Consider the following 20,974-nt stretch of genomic DNA (forward strand, 5'->3'; position numbering starts at 1 on the left):
CGCCCCTGCAATGATTTTTTTTTTTTTTAATCTACAAAGACAGAATGCTTTCTAATGTTAAAAAAGGAAAGAAATTATAAATACAAAACCAACTAATCTTTGACCAAAAAAGAAAGAATTTGGTTTGAAGAACTGCTTTAAAGGAGATACAGGTAACTGCCTAATGAAAAATCAAATAAACAGAAAAACCTCTTTCTTGCTACTATATTAACTTTCTGTATTTGGAATATATATTTTGTTGATTTCTCTCTGGTTACTTAATTTGTTATATTTAATTGATAGTGTTTACTGGAGTTTAGTGAAAACTATTTTGTAAGTATCTTGGTTGTGATTTATCTAGTGTAGTATCTCCCCCAAAGAACTGACTGTGAGTAGGCAATTAGTAAAGCAGATACAGATCTGGAGAGGAGTCTGTGGCTTTGCTTATCTCCACAGGAAACCTTATTTCATATTGATAAAGTTTGAAATCTTTCCTGTAACTCTTTCCAATTGTTCATTGTTGTACTGTTTTAATGAGGGGTAGAAATGAGCCAAGCCAACCTGCTTCTTTCCTTTTACTAATTTAATTGCAAAGGAAATTTTCAACTCAAATCAACCCAAATAAATGAGTGTAGATAGAACGAGATTCTGACTTAACATGTCCAATTAATTGCTTCCAAACATTAAGATAAATTCCTTAGAAACACCCACAAATAATAATAATTTTTTAAATCCCTCAGTAAAGAATGATTAGTGAGAAGTGAGCTAGCTATCTTTACTTACAAAAACCGTGTTTAAGTTGGCATTAGCATTTGCCATTTATTCTATTATAAATATCAAGATTTATTGTAGAAATATGCCACAGATAGCACAATAATAAAGAAAACAGACTCATCTCAGGTTTTGAAATGTACCTAACAAACTCAACCTCTTGCAAAATAACTTTCTCATTCAAAGTGGAACTGGGAATTGTTCCGCACACAATGAATCATCTTTTGGCAAGTACAATAGAATCTTTAGGGACATTTCACAGTCTCTTGTTCAATTGTTAGGATGTTTTTAGCTTTCACAGGTAGGGAAGAAGGTAGCTTGTAGAGCCATCATCTTGTTGCTAAAATTGTACAGTAAAGATTTTTCAGAGTTGCTGTTGCAACATACCTTTTGCTTCCCCCCCCCCCTTTTCCTTCCTGTTTCTTTACCCAGAGCTGCTTTGTCTCTCAAAAACAATCTGGAATTACTTAATGTTAATGTTTTCTGGTTTTACTATTTACCCAGGACTCAAACATTAAACATTAGTGTTGGAAACTCCCTTTTCCTTACCTCATAGTCCTATATTTATTTAACTGTTATTTTGCCAGAAGAAACTCTCCTCTTTCCCTTTCTGTGCTAATGTACTTTTTTTTTTTTTTTTAAACTGACAAACACATTTTGTTTTTGTTTTGCTTTGTTTCAGGAGGCTTTAGAACTACCCCCGGATGATTTTGAAGTGACTGAGACCACAGCAGGAAGCGAAGTGGTTAAATACGAGTATCATGTCTTATACTCCTGCAGCTACCAAGTGCCTGTGCTTTACTTTAGGGCAAGCTTTTTAGGTAAGACCATGTCGCTTGCTAAATGTAAATTCATAACATTTACATATAAGGCAGAAAGCAGATTTAGAAAATTATTCTTAAGAGGAAAAAAAAAATTAGAGTTAAAAATAAGAAAACTGTGGGTGAGGTAAGGTTTTACCAGTAAATTTTCTCATGCTTTAGAAAGAGTATCAAGACTTCAGAGTGAATGATATCATCCCAGCCTTAAGTCTGATCTTCAGATTCTTGGCCTCCTGCCCAACGTTGACTAAGTCCCCTGGCCCTTTTTCTTTTCCTTAAACAAGGAGGAACAACTTAAAGCTACAATGTTTGTGTACTTCTGACTTTACAGTAAAAATGTCTTTCACTCTGAAGTGATTCTGGTCATCAGAAGCCCCCATGCCACCTTCCCCAAGTGCTAAGAATGATTTCACAAACTCTTTATCAAGTAGTTCAAGCTATATTTAAAAATAGCACGAACATTTCCTTCGGCCATCTATACATCTCCAATGCCGTAGCTTCCTGAGATGCTGTTACTCAACTCATTCCCCTTGCCAAGAAGGTGGAACACCCTGTCTCCTCTGAGGCCTTGGCTAATAAAGCTTATTTAATCAGCAGCCACCTGGAGTTCTCACCCTGTAGTGCGGCAGTGACTCCCCCTTCTCATCCTCTGACTAAACCGGGTCAGCACGGCAAGGCCCTGCCTCCTTGGAGCTCTCTTCCCCAGCCCATCTCCTCCCCCATTTCTCCTTTTCTATCTGGCCTTATCGGCAGCATTTTGCATTTTGAACAGCCTTCTAACTTTTTCTGAATAGCTAAGACATCTGAATTTAGCCAGTGATATTTTATTTTTAATTAAAAAGTAGCTTAAGCTGCTTTGAATGTGTATTTGGTAGATTTAATCACTTGCTGCCTTATATTGTTTAATGGTCTCTAATTTTGCAGTGTTGGCGGTTTAACAAGCACTTAGGATTTAAAACACAAGAACAAATTCTCATAGACTCCCTGGTGGGAAGATTTTAATCTGAGGTGCAGTTCCTAAGAACTGACAATTTGGGGTAAATTTTCAACATGGGACGTGGGGAATTGAGGACACTGATAGTTACTAATTCACAAGCTCTTGCTGCACATTTATCCATATGATTATTATAGCCTTTAAAACACTCACTTTATTGTTATAACTCTCTTTGGTTTGGAACCCCGAGGTTAAAGGAGGTTTATTGTCAGTGAACTCTGTTATTCTAAAAAGTAGACGGGGATACATTTATTTACCATGGGGGAGGAAATATTTTTCTTGGTTTTGGTTTGCAGTGGCTCTACCTGGTACTTTTCTAGACTCAAAGACACATTCAAGGCTGCAGGTAGAGGAAATAGGACACTACTTCTTCAATACTGTACTTTCCTATAATTAGTATTCACCATAAGCAGTTAATCACCAGAGAAGAGCTCCCAGAGACAAAACAAGTTGTTTAGCTTGTCAGCATTAGGGAATCGGAGGTGTTGAAACATGACTGCTTCTAGCTGGAAGTGGGTCTTGCCGAGGCTGGTAGATGAGCTCATACGTGTACTTTGCTCTTATGTGCCAAGAGCTCCCCTTACAGTACGGCACAGTAATTGTTCCTGCAAGTCCAATTATATTTTAATGAAATTTGTAGACTTCCTAAATCTTTTCTTTATTATGGCTTTCTATTCCTTAAAAAAAAAGAGAAGAAGAGGAAAATATCAAAAAACAAATACCCCACTAGCTTTCTTGGATCCTATCTATATACTTGCAAGACACCCTTTATTTATGGCTGATAAAAGAAAACCCAAACAAGTCATTTATTTTGTGTGGCAGCATTCCTTTTCTTCTCTCCTCCCATTCTGGGTTGTGTGGAGTGAGCACTAGGGATTTTTAAATTCCAGAATTCATTTAATATTTACTCAGGTACATTAAAATATCTAATTTAATTTTTCCAAGCATACTGAATGCTTTCTTACAGAGAAACATGAAAAATGATTCTTTCCTTTATCATTTTCTAAGAATTTCTTTTCTCTTTTCTACTAACTTAACCTAATGGATATCCTAAAAAATGTTTTGCCCTTTACTCTGGAGTCATAATTTTTCATTTATTCCCCTTAATCTATTCCCTTTTTCTGTGATATCTGATTACTCTGGCCGTCCATCTGTTTGTTAAACAGATCTCTGTCAGTGTGGTGAATGGATTCCTAACATCTTCCTCTTATTCCAGGTCCAGATTTTTCTTTGTCTCATTCTAACAGAGTTCCGACCTAGAAAGAGGATGATTATAAAAATTTCTTGCTTAGGGGTCTTTTTTGTTGCTTCAGAAATAGTTCACTTAGGCCTGTTTTTGACAGATATTTAGAATTTCTTCTGCATTTGATTGTTAGTAAAAAATTAGTTTCTCTGCTCTGCTCTGATTTTCTTCTGCTACTTTATGTTTTTTAAGCAAAGCAATTAGTAGTAGTAATTCCCATTTAAATTGACATGACCTTTTCTTTTATCAACTGGTTTAGATTCCAGAAGAAATATTTATTGCGTTTCTTGAAATACAAATCCATTGAATTGTGATTACTTCTTATTCCTCTATATTGGCCAGTGTCCACCAGACAAACTGTGGCCTAGGACTCAGCTGACTTGGCACATGCTCCTGTCACTCCCACGTCATATTTCATACCACCTCATTTCACATTATATCTCAAATTTCACTATAACAGAATTATTTGTTTGCTTATCCCCATTAGAGTGGTAAGCAAGAAAATGGAGCTGTATGGTAAGAAGAAGAAGGAAGTAAATTAGTAATAAATACCTACAACCTGCAAAGTGACAAGCTTTATTCATGGTAGTGTGTGTGTGCACGCATTATACATATATGACATTTGTTATTTTTCTTACTCATTTTGATGCCCACAGTATCTGCTGTGATATAGTATCAACAAGTATTTATTGACTAAACCAATGGTGGGGAATTTCTAACCATTTCTGCATACAGCCCAAAGATGGAAACATTGTGATGGTACCTTATTTGAACTGCTCTGATGGCTTATAGGGAGGAGACTGATGTTGTTGTCTCCAGGAAGCTCAGTCCCCAAAACATCTCTGTATCTTTACTCTTTCATTTGATACTTCTCATAGACTACAGAAGTAGTTGACTTAGGAAAATGGCGAATCTTGAGTTCTCAAAGGGTGGGCATCCAAGCTAGCTGTGCAGCTGCCCTGCTTCTATAAACACATAGTTTTATTCAATCCTGGAAGGCTCACAGCCAAATTGCACCAGCATCCTGCTGCTGAGTACCTCTCCTTCCTACTACTTGGACATTTAGGAGCCCAGTTCCCTCAGATTTAAGAAGAGAAATAAATCCTTTCCAGTATTCTTTTTTCCCCTAACTGCTTTTGCCATTTGAAGTTTGAAAGAAGTAACAGGACTCACTTAATACCATTTGTTACCCAGCAGTGGGTAAGGGGTAACTACATTCCTGTCCAGTAGTAATAAATAGCTTATATTCGAATGGTGCTTTATAGTTCACGAAGTCCATTCTCACTAAACACTGACATCTTCAGTGCTCACTGTTTCCAACCCCCCCCCCCAACTGTTTTTGAAGCACACGGTTTTAAAAAAGTATTTGTATCTTGCAAAAGGCTTTGTCTATTGCCCATCATTCCAGTACACTTTGTGTCTCATTTGGGGCTTGGTTTTGGTCAAAAACTGGTGGCAAGTGTTAGAAATGTAGTAAAAACTCAGCTATATACATAATGTCTGAGGGCTTCACCAGAGTCCTAAGCTTACATAGTTTTCCCTTTCATTACAACTAGAGATTTCTATATTTATTTCAGCTTGAATTCTGATTTATTCCTGCCCTGTCTTTCTTCTTTTCCTTTGTTCTCAATCTCTATTGAAAAATAGACCAAGTGGTTCTTCTCATTTTCAAAATATTTAATTCTTTGGCTGACATATGGGTTCTTCTTGGGAACTGTTTTGACATATTTCTTTAATTAGTCAGAAGGGCTGCTTTTGAATAGGGAAGGCAACATTTCTTCCATTCAGCAACTGAATGTCTGTTCTTTCTGGAGATCTATTCTATTATTGGCCCAGGAAGTAAAAGTATAGAATTAAAAATGTAACCCAAATATTTCATGTGGAAGATTTGTCCACTTGTTATATGCGTAAAGGATGTTCATAGAGGAACAGGGAGAAAGAAATAGCCAAAGAATAATTATCTCTCAAAGGCAAACCGTGATAAAGGCCAGCATAAAGGAAGAATAATGGAAAGTTTGGACTTAGAGCAATATATAAATCATCAAGGAGGAGGAAGAAGAGGCTTGTTCAACATGGTCTGGAACAAGAGGAAGTCTTTGGAATGCATAGAAGAGATAACAGGAAAACAGAAAGATGAAGTTGGAGGAAGTCAGAGAATAAAAGTAAAATACCCACAGCTCTGTCCAACAACTTGCAAGGGAAGGTAACAGGTTGGCTTTTCTGAAGAGTCTGGAGAAAGCGCTGGAGAAGAGGAGGAGGGTGAGTGCCAAGCTATAGGGCTGGAGAGAGCATGGTGTATTTGGAGAACAGTAAAAATGAGTTTGGAGTAAAGGTTTCTTTAAGATGAACTGTGGACGAAATGTTTGGAAAGATATGTTGAGATCAAATGATGAAAGAGATGATGGGTTAGAACGGGTTGCCAGCACAGTGAGAGTTAAGGTAGCTTGTTAAACAGGAAAGAAAAGGTGGGTTATAGAGGTCCTTAAAGATTGAGACAAAAATGATTCTAGTTAATTATTCCAAGGAGCAGAACATAGAAAATGATTTGACACATAATTTAATTTGGAGCCTTATTTGATTGTAGAGAAACTTTTAAGAAAGTTCATATGTGCCACATAGGCTTATATAAAGTTATGATAATGGAATGGAACATGGATTTTGGTACATTAAAAAGAGGTTCTATGGAATGAAATCAAATTTAAGAGCAAATAGTGAAAGTTATTAAGAAAAATAATGAAAAATAATTTAACTAATATAAAGCTGTTCAAATTGAAAAATCCAAACAATAGAGGAAATTTAACAAGAATTATTTGTTGAACCATGTAAATGTTTTGAAATAGTATGGGGAGTTAAGATGCTTGTTTAAAACATATGATATGGGAATAAAATCCCATTGAAAAACCAAGTCCTGGTTTAAAAATGTTTTAAAGAAAAAAAATGCTAGAGAAATGTGAAACAGAACTACTGGGAGAACTAATTAGCCGAAAGGTTTATTCTAACCTGTGTTAGTGCAAAACATCATAGATACAAAAAGCTGCAGATTTTAAATGGATCCAAGGCCAGGAAGAGGACATGAAAAGGTAAATTTACTTTCTTACCTGAAAGAGAATATATCTTAGCTTTTCTGGATAGATGAATGTTTGTGTTGTGTTCCATAAGGAAAAAAGATTTCTTTGCTTACTCTTGGCAAAATGGTTCCTATTTGAAATATCCATGGGGCACCAGGATGACTCAGTTGGTTAAGCGTCACCTATGGCTCAGGTCATGATCCCAGGGTACTGGGATTGAGCCCCGCTTCACTTCGGGCTCCCTGCTCAGTGGGAGTCTGCTTCTCCCTCTCCCCCTCCCCAGCGCTTGTCCTCAATCTCTCTCTCTTTCTCTCGTGCTCTCTCTCAAATAAATAAATAAATAAATGAAATCTTAAAAAAAAAAAAAATAGAAACATCCATTAAAACATATATGAGTGCCTACTGTGTGCACAGTATAGAAACTCATTAATCTGTTTTCCAAATCTGCTGAAAAATATCATTGCTCCACTTGAAACCAGATTGCTGCACTTCTCCTTCTTTAAAGTCATCGAAGCAGAGTGTTTTAAGTCCATATACCAGGTGCCCCTAAAAATTAGACCTGACCATGACAAGTAGTAAAGGATTTATGGGAAAGGTAGAACTTAGAGGCAACTGGATACCTTAGAATGATAAGATTAAGGAATGTCTACGTCCCTTTGACTTTAGTGGTGAAAATGGGGCTCTGCCTTCTACTGATTTTGAAATTTCTCTCCCACACTGGAAGTGTGTTTGGATACTGAAAGATCAAACATCTGCGATGTCTTCATCTACTTGATATTATTTTTAAAATTATAAATTGTGATTTCTAAAATCATGACAGTTCAGTATTAAGAGCCATAACAATTTAAAAAAATTGCTGCCAGGCAGAATGGATTGGTGGTTGCCAAGGTTCTGGGCAATAGCAGAAATGAGGAAATATTAGTTAAAGGGTACAGATTTTCATTTATAAGATGAGTAAGTTCTAGGGATGTAATGTACAGCATGGTGTCTGTTGTTAACAATACAGTATTATACACTTAAAAGTTACAAAGAGAGTAGATTTTAAATGTTCTAAACATCCCCCACACACACACACAAATGGTAACTATGAGGTGATGGGTGCCATAAGTAACATTTTGTGGTAAATATTTCCTATGAGATACATGTATCAAATCATGTTGTATACCTTAAATTTACAGTGTTATATGTCCATTTTATCTCAATAAAGCTGGGGAACAAAACTGCTACCAAGGCTCAAAGAACAGAGATTTTCTTGAGCTGGACTGATCAAGAGAGACCATGGCTGGACTTGGGATTTGTCCATGCAGTGATTAGCGAAAGGGCAGGCCAGCCTAGCAAGAAACCCAGGAAAAGGCAAAACTCTGATGCTTTTAGGTTAGGCAGTATTGGTGGAGAACTACTAGTGACAACAATAGCACAACTAATAGTGTGCATTGTTTTAAATGGTTTGCAGAGAGCTTCTGGGTACACAGACGTTGAGTGTAGTGGTGAAAGTGCAGGGCTGGGAGCCAGAATGCCTTCCTTCTGATTCCTAGTTGTGTTACTAACTAGCTGCATGTCTTTGGGGGCAATTGTTGAACTTTCTGTTTTCTTTCATCTGAAAAAAAAAAAGCTGAGATAGTAGTAGTAGTAGTAGTAGTAGTAATACCTACTTCATAGAGTTTTGAGGTTTGTGAGCTAATATATGAAATAGGGTAGGGCTTAGCATATAGTAATACTATATGTAATACTAGCTGTGTTATGTATTTTGATCCTCATGGTAACAGTGTAAGGTAGGAGCTGTTATTATCCTTGTGCACATACATAAAAATTGAGTGCCTGATGGGTTAAATGATTTATTCAAAGATACATAGAAAACTATGGGGTTGAGATTCAAACTCTTCAGCCCATTTTTTTTTTAACTGCATGATATAGTAACCAGAGATTCAGAAAACATACAAGTTAACTGATGTCATATGTAAGTAAAGAGAAGTTGCCATAATCTGTATTTTTGGAATTTTCATTCATATTTCCTGTGACTAATAAAGATATAAAATGCTAAAAATGTATGTAGGGATAAATAAAAATTACAGAATTGGCAGCATAGTATCTGATATGAATGTACATGAACAATTAACACTCATTTCGTGTCACAATGTAATTTTCTCACTGAAGCAAAAATGAATTTTCCCCTTTGATGGAGCATCATCTCTGCCTTACTGTGGAGTATGACATGAATTTTTATATCCTTCGAAGCTCTCTTGAAGACAGTATATTGAATAATGACATATTGCACTGTGAATAATCCACCCTTTCTTTTTATTTCTAGTGACCACATTTAGAACATTATTTTTAAACTTACCGTAGATAAGATATATTCTCTATAATCTTCATTTTAGGACCATGCACAGTAGGATAAAGGTGACTTCAGCATGCTTGCCCTAGAGTTAGGTGGTACCAGTGAAATCTCTCATGCTGTTATTTGATTCATGAAAACTAATAGCCTTGAGAAATTTAATTTAGAGAGCTGCACATTTTGAGTAATATATAGATTACTTGACATGTAGGTTATTATTCAATTGAGAGATTTTATATGAAAATTGTTAAATTAAATGCTACTGGCAGTTGCTAAAGATTGTACTTTTTAATTATTCTATTTTTCATCCAATGTCTCTTCTTCTTTTAATGTTGACAGTCCAGGTTGCTGACAGAATATTCCTTTAGCTCAAATGTGTGTTATCATTCTGGAAGATAGAGGCACACAGTAGGCATTCAATAAACACTTGTTAAATAAATGGCCTTAATTTACCATGCTTACTTTGTGGGTTGCTGCTGAAATTATTTCAGCTCCTGCTTCTATTTTTCAAGTAGGCAGGGGATTTTACTGAGCTGCTCAGCCTCAGTGTGATTAATGAAATTTCTAAGCATGTTAAAATTGGTGCTATTGAATATCTTGGGTCTAAAGCTAGGGAGTTGTTGATTGAGTATGCTTATGTCACCTTTGACTGAGGCCAGACAGAAAAAAATAGACCCTCTTGGCAAGGTTTAAAGTTTCTGATTGAAGATACCTTCAACTGAACATGAAGCCACATAATAATGTGTTTCATGAACTTAACCGAGTATTTGTTTAAGTCCACAACTTAATTTTAAGTTGAAGTTTAGGGTCTTTGGTTTTCATAAATAGATTTAAAATCACAAAGTTTCTGCAATATTTAAATCTCTACTTTTATGACGTGATTTTTGAAATATATTTGATGATCTCCATTTAATGATTTCAGTGGAATTTCTGAAGGTTCCATTTGGTTTTGAAATAATTAGAATCACAATCATATTTTGAATACATTTTATGCATTGATAGTGTATGACATGGTTTTGGAGATATTGCTGATTAGGTCAAAATTTTTTGTTAGCATAAAAGATCATGAAACTAGCTTTTGTATGTCTTTGATTGGGAAGGCTTGAACTCTGACTGGGCAAGTCAATGTAAAGATGTAGAGAAAAGAAGCCACATCACAGTCGTTACTGTTTTATCTGTACGTGAGAGAAAAAGCTCTATTAGCCATATCATCTCCAGGGTGGATGGTCAGCAGAAGCTGGAGAGATTGACCCTCTTGTCAGAGTAGCTTGCACAGGACTTGTTTGATCATCATTAACACAGGCATTTTCTTTTCTTAATACATGCATTTTCAAACAGTCTGTAAATGCGTTAGAGAATGCAGTCACATCTATTCACTTAGAAAACACTCTTCTCTTTCTAGCAAGTGGGTCGCACTCTTACATGTAGGACCATGATGCATCCTTTTATGTTTGAACTTAATATGTTTAACTCTGTAATTATCTGTTATTTTAAGTTGACCAGATCATTGTTTTAGATCCTGTATTGCAAGATGTTAACTTACATCTTGCAACTTTGAGATTATCTGAAAACACGTCACACGCCCTCAGTTCTAGCATCAAATCTGATGAAATACTCTGTTGCATGAGTCCTGGGTCTTTCCACATTGTTGTTAGTTGCTGATTATTGCATTTTGTATGAATGGTTCCAGCAGAGTATGCAGGGTTTTGACAGTGGTAATATCTGAACCCCTTACTTACTTACTTAGATTGTAGGCTGAAATATTTTACAGAGTAAAATTAAAATCATTATTGATGGCCAGATATTAAACCCAGCATTCTTCTCTAAGTCTTCAGAGCCTTTCTTGATCTTAGAGGAAAGAAAGGTAAGGAGGGCATCCTTTCATTTATCATTTGGTCAGTAAATATTTATAAAACATTTGCAGTGTGTGAGTGGGGCTTGGAACTACACTGTAGGGCTGCAGTGGTGAAAGGACAGGTGCAGTCTCCGCGCTCAGAGGCTGCAGAGAATGGTGGGAAGGGAACTGAAACTTCAATTCCAGCTCTAGTGCAGTCATGAACTGGCTGCGTGATTTTGGCTGATGTACGTTTCTCAAGACCTTGGTTGCCTTAATTATACCAGCTCAAACATTTTATTATCCTACAACTTGATTTCTTGTTAACATCGATGTCTGAAAATTATTTCGAAAGCATGTCATCTTTTTATAATTGGATTATTTGGTTTACCATCTGACATTAAAGTACCTAAGATCCAATTCCCCTCTTCCAACATCAGCGCATGTATGCACACACACGCACAACACACACACACGCGCACACACACACACATGCATGCACATATTTTGAAGATGTGTAGAGCTTATTTTAAGGGCAAAGTTTGGCTCTGCTCCGTAAATGTGTACAGAAAACAATATAACACAGATACTGAAGGCAGCTTGGTTTTAACTTGTACCTAAACATGACATTCAAATGTTAATTGGATGAATAAATCTTGTTCATTTTACAGACATGGAAATGTCAATGGAATAAAACTATTTATCACAAGATAATGGTCTCCTGCCGCCAGATAAATGCCAAGATGAAAATACTTATTGAAAATGTATCAAAATATTCAATTGCTATTTATTAAAAATAAAGGTTGAGGAAAAGTTCAGCTTTTCAGGTCAAACATGAGAAATGCCCTGCCTCTAGTATTAGTATATCATCAAACACAATGTGCCTGGTGTAGAAACATGAGAAAATTCCAAGAAATAGTGGTCTATAAGTGAATCCTTTAGCTTTATAATATAAGAAGTACTGGAGTGGTGCAGTGGGGGCTGGGAAGAGATACCTACTAGGTATTAAGCTCAGACTGTGTCCTTGGCAGTTTTGGGTGAGTGCCCTGATGCAAGCCCATTCACATGAACAGGATTTGAGAAGGATAATTATACTCATTTATAGGTAAACTTGAAAGCCAAATAACTTGCAGTCACAGAGAGTAAGTGCCGACATCAGAATTCAAACTCAGCCCAGGCTCCAAGTCCAGTGCTCTTCTACAGTCCACATCTTTACTTAAATTCCATGAATCTGAGTACAATACCTTTTGCTTGGTGATGGGGGGAGGGGTTAGGGTATGTTATTTCCCCAAGTTTTATTGCACTTGATGACCAAATACTTCTTTGGGTCTAATGATTTGATATATTGATGAGCTTTCTTTCTTTCTTTCTTTCTTAAAGCTCTCAGGAGTGAGAGTACTGTAGTTTTGTGTGTGTGTTTTTTTAAAGATTTTATTTATTTATTTGAGAGAAAGAGAGAGAGCCAGCACGAATGGGAGCTGGGAGTTGTTGGGTTTGGGAGAAGGAGATGCAGGCTCCCTGATGTGGGACTCCATCCCAGAACCCTGGTATCATGACCTGAGCCAAAGGCAGATGCTCAGCTGACTGAGCCACCCAGGCACCCCCCTTGATGAGCTTTCTTTAAATGCTATTGTCCACTTGCCTAAGGGAGCACACCCCTAAGCTCTGAGCACTTGATAGCTCTGAAGGGCCAAGTAGCATTAAATTCTAGTAGTAAGACCATCTTCTGTCCAGGGGTTTCAAAGCCTTGAGGTAATTTCTTCTTTCTGCTTTATTTTACTATATTAGATACCTATTTCTCTACTTGTGCCACAGTGGTCTTCGTAAAATACACTATTTGGATTGTTATGAATATAGATGAATTGTTGTGATTGTTATAAATATAGGTTAATTGTTGAATTGCTTAAAGAACGAAAAAGTGAATTATTGTTCGCTGTGTGTTTTCCTAATGTCTTCATGCCAGTTCCTTCTCATGTCCCCCGCACTCTTCACAGTTCCCTTGCTCCACCCGCCACAAACAGTGGATGTTAATGTCTCCTACCTCTGGACTGACAGAGAACTGCAGTTTTCCTCTGGTCAACAGCGACTTTCTATCTAGTATTTTGGTATTAGTATTCTATTGTTACACTTATCCTAGTTTCCCTAGTAGATGGTAGGCTTCCTACTAGGAGAAACAGTGTGCTTTCCTTTTCTCTATTCCCCATAGTACTCAGCTGAGTGATTTGAACATTACAGATAGTTAGTCAATGAGAGAGTGAAAGAAGCAGGTGTACATACAGTCTTTGATTTAAGAACTAGAGGAATTATTAAGATTTCAGAGGTATTCGTAGTGCACCCTTGTGAATATGGGAATCCATCTACCTGGTCCTTTGCCTGTGCTTGTATCTATCAGTTCTCTCTAAAATACATTTGGATTTTATTTATTTTGCAGAATTCCTACAGGCAATGAATGAGCAGATAATCTAACTGCTAGACGGTTACAAAGGAGAGAAGCTTGAATGTTTAAATTTCCCTCAGGAAGAAAATAGTAATTCATATAGCACTATTTTGATATATAAGTAATATGTGTACTACTAGCAAAGATTTAAAAAAAAAATCATAGCATTCTTCTAGGAGTTTTAGATAAACACCAAGCACCATTGTGTCAAATAGACTACGGACTGATGGTCTTTGCGATGCACCTTTGCAGATGGAAGACCTTTAGCTCTGAAGGACATATGGGAAGGAATCCATGAGTGTTACAAGTCACAGCTGCTGCAGGAGCCATGGGACACCATTACCCAACAGGTTAGAGAGTACTTTTATTTTATTATATGTGACTCCTTCCCTCTGCTCATCTTTTCTTCTAGTTCTCTCCTCTACTCTTTCCTATTTCATTCCTCTACATCCTTACCGATTTCAGTTCAAAGACAGTTTCCTTTAAAATACTTTCTCAGACCCAGAGATGGTTTCTCCTCCCTGTTACAAGCTCTCAAAGCAACCTGTCGTTTTCCTTTATAGTGCTTTTCACAATTTTCAATTATGTATTTGGACAGTTATTTTTAATTAATGTATTTCTTTGTCATTGTACTGTGCATTCCCATGTGGGCAGAACCTTGTTTTCTCTCTCTCTCTCTCTCTGTTTTTAAAGACTTACTTATTTACTTTAGAGTGATAGAGAGAGAGAGAGAAAGAGAATACATGAGTTGGTGGCAGGGGCTGTGGAGAGATTCCCAGGAAGACTCTGCGCTGAGCTTGGATCACAACCCTGAGATCACGACCTGAGCGGAAATCAAGAGTCAGATGCTTAACTAGCTGTGCCACCCAGGCACCTCTTTTTCTCTCTTTATTGTACACCCAGCATTGGCATAGTACTTATCATATAGTGAATGCTCAATAAAAATGTATTAAGTAAATGAGAGTAGTAACTAAGTTGGCATATTCACTAAGAAGTACATGATTTAGCTTGTGTCACCTACAGTGCTTCAGAGTTTTGCTAATAGGTACATTTGCAAAAACAAAAAACAAAAAACAATAAACTTTTGATTAATAAGAGGTTTGCAATAGGGATCTGAAAAAAGTAGAGAAAATACATCTGCAAAAGTACATATAAAAAGTAAATTTGCAAAAGTAGGGAAAAATAGATCTGTCAATCATAGAAGTCATTATTAGTGCCTTACTAAAATCAGCAGTTAATTATTTTAGAAATTTAAAAATACTCATCACCTTGCAACCAATCATGGTCTCCTTAAAAATAATTTTTACTTATGTCAAAAATCTTATTTTTTCCCAGGCTCTGTTAAGCTTAATCAAAGCTTCCTTTAAAAATGATTTTATCAGCCATTAGAATTTTTATGCCCTCTTATGTGTTTGATCATAATAATGACAGTTTACCTCCCAATCAACGTAAGAATCCTTAGCATCTCGTAAGTAGTTCTTTGGCAGTAGCTGTAAATGACCATTTTCTAGGTTTTAATCGAGGACAAAACTAGGTTTAAGTACATGCATATTTCACACAGCCCCTCAAGTTAATCCTTTCCTCTCCTTTCCTACCATTGCCCTCTTAGATCAAGCCCTCCAGCCTCACCTGGAACAGTTAGTAAGGCCTCAAACCTCAGTCTTCTGCTCCTTCCTCCCTGCCCTACTTCCCTGCCCTACCACATCCTCCTAACCATGATGTGTGTATCTTGCCTATGCGCAAACCTGCAGTAGCGGTCCAAAGGCCTATGGCATGTGGTCCAAATGCCTCACCAGGGCCGCAGTGGCTGCCACTCCCTGGCTCCAGCCTGTCCTTTCAAGCTTCTCTTTGACCCCGCTGTACACAATCTCAGCTCCTGCCAAACATGGCTGTTCGATGTTCGATTCCCAGAAGCCATCCTGTGCAGTTCGTTCTTGGAATTCTTTCCAGCCTTGTCTTCCCTGTTGCCTTTGTCGTGTCTTTCTATTTCCTTTTGTTCTCTCATGTTCCTTTCTTGAAACCACTTCAGCTCACAGAAACAGTCCCCTCTAAAATTCCAGTTCTGTAGACCAGGCATAGGTGGTTGCTCTGAAGAAGAACAAGATACATAAGCAAACACATCCTAGAGATTTTTGGCAAGAACATTTCATTTTATGCAAAGCATTTTAGATAACCTTTAAGCATCAAGGTGAGTGCTAAGAGCTTCAACTTCCAGTGTCTTGCCTGTGACCACAGGCTGTCTCAGATTGTATACTGTGGTGTCAGAATCCACAGGACCCAGAAAACATTTGGTTGGAAGAGTCAAGGAAAATGGCAAAGGTTAGAGGCAAAAGACAGATGGCAAAACATCCCAAAGTATATCTGCATGTACCTTTAGTGCCTTTTTTCTCTGCTTCTTTTCATTTACATTTCACGTTGTGTTCTTGAGCCCATTTCTTATCCTTTCCCGTTTTCTGTCAGTGTTATCAATCTCAGTGCAAGCCTATAGCACAATTCCTGGCGATCTATGTCATTTTGGGTTTTGATTCTATGTGTCTCCGTTGTGACTTATGACATATGAACAAGACTTTGAACTCGACTGCATTTTCTTAGTTTCCTAATATGATGTTGCAAAGAGATTTCTGCTGATAGAACTCCAAGCTGCTAAACCGACCACATGAACCAATCTGTACATTTATTGTTTGTAACTGAATTGACTAATATCTTTTAATCTGTAGTCACTTAAGTGTCATGTAGACAGCCTGTTAATGGACCATCTACTCCTGCCTGTCATAGTATAGTAGGAATGGTCAAATCCAATCACAATAAGCATTATTATTTCTAAGACCCAAGTGTGAGGGCTCACTTAATGGGAGAGATGGTTGATATAACCAAACTGCAACACAACTGGAACATTTAGGTCTTCCTTTGGGATTTGTCTATGTGGATTGGTCTGTGGACGGCTATCCGATCTCTGACAACAAACTTTGTGGCAGCTTTAGAATTGCTCTTTGCAGTGCATGTGTGGGCATTAAAGACCTAGCCAAGGAAACTCACTTGTTGCTCTTGTATTAGTTGGCACTCGAAAGTTATCGTGAATGTCTCCTTTGGTGGTCTTGGCTTTTATTCCTAGATTAGTTAATGCGTTAGTATTTACATGCTCTTCTTTGCCTGAGATCTTTGAGAAAGTGGATCTTCGTTTTTGTAAAACCACATGTGGAGAGAAGCACTGAGTGTCCTCAGCTGGGAGAAAGGGAGGTTGTGATACAGCACTGGGGGAGAATGGGCTGATAGACTATCGGTGGCACCAAACAGCAGATAGTGTTTTGCAGAATTACAGTAAAGAACCATTAGCTTGCAGACTGAACGTGATAATAATATCCTGTCCTTCAGAGAGGCTCAAAAACAAAAGCAGCCTCTGCGCAGTAGAAAATGTGTTTCACTTCATCTTCAGGCTTGATTGTGCTCATATAGCTTGTTGCTCTTCATCTTTAGTAATCACACTTCTGTTCTCTCAGCGTTTGTCTTGATGATAAGGACCTGTTCATGTCAGACATGAACCCTCTCTTTTGACGACAAGCCACTAATGAATCTCATACATTTGATTATGGTGATTACTTACCTGCTTTTGTCCAACATTATGAATTACCTATTATCTCAACCCTGTAGCCCAATAAAGAACTTCTGAAAGAAAGTTAACAGATGCCTGGGTTGCATCTGCCCATATTAGTACAGTGAATGTTACAAAAATGATTACTTGCATGTGCGGGCTCCATGTCTTAGATAAAGAACTCCTGTGATCTTGGCACAGATTAAAAGTCATAACAAAGCATACTTTCAATTTTACTTGAAGATGTATGTGTTTATGTGGAAGTGATCAGATAAGTAATTGTTTCTTACTGTCTTCTTATTTTTAAACCTTATATTATGAAAAATTATAAACATATCCAAAAGTAGATTAGCAGTATAAAGCATTTACAAGCTAATGACCAATCTTATATATATCTATATATATACATATATAGATAGATAGATAGATACTATCTATCTGTCTATAGGTAGATAGTATCTCACCCAATCTGGAATATTTAGGAAGCAAATCTTAAACATTATATCTCATCTATACAAATTTAAGTATGTATCTTTAAAAGACAAGGACTTTATACCAATGTTTATAGCAGCTTTATCCATAGTAGCCCAATGGAAATAACTCTGATGTCCTTCAGACCATGGAGATTAAATGAAGTTGTGCGTCCTTACTAGGGAATCCTATCCAGTAGCACAAAGGAACCAACTACTGGTATGCTGAACAACCTGGATGAGTGTCCAGAAAATTATTCTGAGTTCCAAAAGCCAATCCCAAAAGGTTGCATAATACATGATTCCACTTAATCTAACATTTTTTGAAATTAGAGAGGGGATTTGTACTTACTTGTTGGGTGTTAGAGAAGGAGATGTAGGTGGGAAGGAAAAGAGTGTGGCTATACCAGGCAACATGATAGGGAACATTGTAGCAATGGAAATGTCCTGTGTCTGACCTATCAATGTTAGTATCTTGGTTGTGATATTGTACTATAGTTTTGCAAGGTGTTATCATTGGGGAGCTGCTGAAGGGTATGAATAATCTTTTTGTATTATTTCTTATAATTGCATATGGAATCTATTGTTATCTCAAAAAGCTTAATTGAAAAAAATGTAAGGACTCTTAATAAACATGACCACATTTCTGTTATCACAATAAACTGATAATAATTTCTTAATATCCTTAAATAAGCAATTAAGGCTTAAATTTCCACATTTTTATAGTTTCTGTGAGTCAGATTCAAATAAAGTTTATATATTAAAATGTTTAACATCTCTAAAGACTTTTGAAAACAAGGATTCTCATTCTTTTCTCTTTTTTTCCTCATACATTTTTGTTGAAGAAGCAAGGTTGTTTGTCCTGTAGCATTTGTATCTGGTTTTTGTTTGTTTGTTTTTTCCCTAATTGTAATCCTGTGGTATTGTTTGGTATGTTCCTCCCTGAGCTTTCTATAAACTGGTAGTTAGATCTGGAGGGTTGATCAGATTCAGGTTTGTTTTTGGGGGCAAGAATACTTCAATAGGTGATTCTGGATACTTCTATCAAGAGGCACATATTGTTTGGTTGTCATTCTTTTTTGCGATGTTAGCAGCCATTCATGATTATTGCTTAGATCCATAAACTCATTAAGGGTTGCAAATGGTGATGTTCTAATTCCAGAATTCATTATTTATTAGTTGGGCTGCTTTATAACAGCAGTTTCCCCCACCAGATTAGTTACTTGACATATGCTTTGTATAGAAAATACAGGATAAATGTTCTAGCTTAAGATAATAACCTTGTTTTCTAACATCCTAAGGTGACCAAGAAAGTTTTCTTATGTATCTTTGTGGACTCATGGATATAGATGTTTTATGCATTTTTCTTTTTTTTTTTTTTTAAGATTTTATTTATCCATTTGACAGAGAGAAATCACAAGTAGACAGAGAGGCAGACAGAGAGGAGGAAGCAGGCTCCCTCTGAGCAGAGAGCCCGATGCGGGACTCGATCCCAAGACCCTGAGATCATGACCTGAGCCGAAGGCAGCGGCTTAACCCACTGAGCCACCCAGGCGCCCCTGTTTTATGCATTTTTAATTCATTATAGTGGTTAGCTTTATCGTTATTCAATTGTTGCAACAACAGGGATGGAACTAGAGGGTATTATGCTGAGTAAAATAAGTCAGTCAGAGAAAGACAATTATCATATGGTTTCATTCATATGTGGAATTTAAGAAACAAAATAGATGAACATAGGGGAAGGGAAGGAAAAATAAAATAAAATGAAACCATAGAGGGAGGCAAACCATAAGAGACTCTTAACTCCGGGAAATAAACTGAGAGTTATATCCAACTAGGGTAACTGGGTGATGGGCATGAAGGAGAGCACTTGATACAATGTGCACTGGGCATTATATGCAACTGATGAATCACTGAATTCTACCCCCGAAAATAATAATACGCTCTAGTGTATTATTATCTAAATTGAATTTAGATTAAAGAATAATTTTAAAGTCTCTTTAAGTTGGCTCCTGAGTTATTTTGATATAACCCAAGTAGCTTTGATGGGTTCTTGCTTTTTGAATTGACCAATTGTTGCATATTCACATTGCAGAATTCATGCCCAGACTCACCCCTCCATTTTCCAAGGAGTCTTGCTTTCTTTCAGAGACTTTATCGAGGTGCCAGAACCAGACAGAGTGAGCACCACTGCTTACTAGCTATATGAACTCAGGCATAGTTCAAAAACTCTGAGCATCTTATTTTTCTATTAAAGATAATGGCAGCATCTACACAGAGTTAGTGGAAATACTAAAAAAGAGAGTTGCTTACAAAGCTCAACCTGTGTCATATGTCCCTGCGAATATTTTCCAACACTGTGCACTTTAAATTTGGAAACCAAGATTTTGGAGGTCCTTTGTTTTCTGATTCTTCATGTCTGGGAAGGCTGTCCAAGTACGAGTAAATGAATGGGATTAGGTGGATAAAGTTGGAAAGAAGCTCATTATATTTCTTCATGTGATCCCACACAAGTGCTATGAGAGAACTGGATTAAATATTTGCAAGGAGTAGAGTTAAGAGGAATCTGTTTAATACATATTTTACATACCCCAAATACCATTAATTTCATTTTGAAGACTTCATCATGTCTAAAACATGCGAAAATATGGTAATTAATTTCAGTGAGTTTTCATTATATTTCCATCATAAATCTCTTAAGATAAAAAAACCAAAAAAACAAAAGCCAAAACTCAAACAACAAAAAGCAGAACTCCTTAGGTACCTTTTGGCGAATAGATTGCTTTTGACTCTTAGTGATGCAGGAAGTCACTGGTTAAGGAGTCTTAAATAATGAAGCTTGATATGTTGCCTGGTGATTTATAATGATGGCTGATAAACTGATGATTTAATTGTGCTTCCTCTAGTAATAATCTTAAGTGCTCAGTGAAGTTCCAGTGATTGGCTTTCTTCTGAACTCAGTCTCCCTGGAGTCTTTAGGCGTCTCTTTTACACAACATCCGATAACTGACTTTTAACTGTTCCTATTTTAAATAATACAAATCAATTAAAACACACAGCTGTTTAACACAACTTCTCAGTGTTGGTATAGGTCTCGGTGGGTATTTCCTGATGGCTCATAATGACATCAATTTCGTGCACCTGGTAGGATCTGTGTGAACTGGAAGTGGCTTAATTCTTAAATGACAAGAAAATTAAGAAGCCTTTTATGGATTGCTGCTGCTGCTTTAGAATCCCTGCCAGCACCACTGCAGACTCTTTCCTCTTGGAGTTTTATTTAAATGGGACTACAGACTTCATGGGGTTGTTTTCTCTGTAATTTGCTGCTCATTTGTTGGATCTGGGTTTCTAGGTATTCGTTCTGGACATTAATAAGACACTTTAGTGGGTAGGTTTCTAGTGCCATAATCTACCTGGGGGACTTTTTATAGAA

The 20,974-nt window shown here is 36.9% G+C and overlaps 1 protein-coding gene across 10 annotated transcripts in view; it reads left to right on the forward strand.

Annotated features, from left to right (window-relative positions):
- The window catches only part of ATG10 (autophagy related 10), a 423,722-nt gene that overhangs the window by 331,509 nt on the left and 71,239 nt on the right, over nucleotides 1-20,974 (forward strand). For all 10 annotated transcript variants that reach the window (XM_059175390.1, XM_059175391.1, XM_059175386.1 and 7 more), the window contains 2 exons: nucleotides 1,433-1,571; nucleotides 13,735-13,832. In XM_059175390.1, coding sequence (XP_059031373.1) covers nucleotides 1,433-1,571; nucleotides 13,735-13,832 — 237 coding nt within the window. The remainder of the gene's footprint in view (nucleotides 1-1,432; nucleotides 1,572-13,734; nucleotides 13,833-20,974) is intronic.

This window comes from Mustela lutreola, chromosome 5 (genome assembly GCF_030435805.1).
Source record: "Mustela lutreola isolate mMusLut2 chromosome 5, mMusLut2.pri, whole genome shotgun sequence".
Classification (NCBI taxonomy): Eukaryota; Metazoa; Chordata; class Mammalia; order Carnivora; family Mustelidae; genus Mustela; species Mustela lutreola.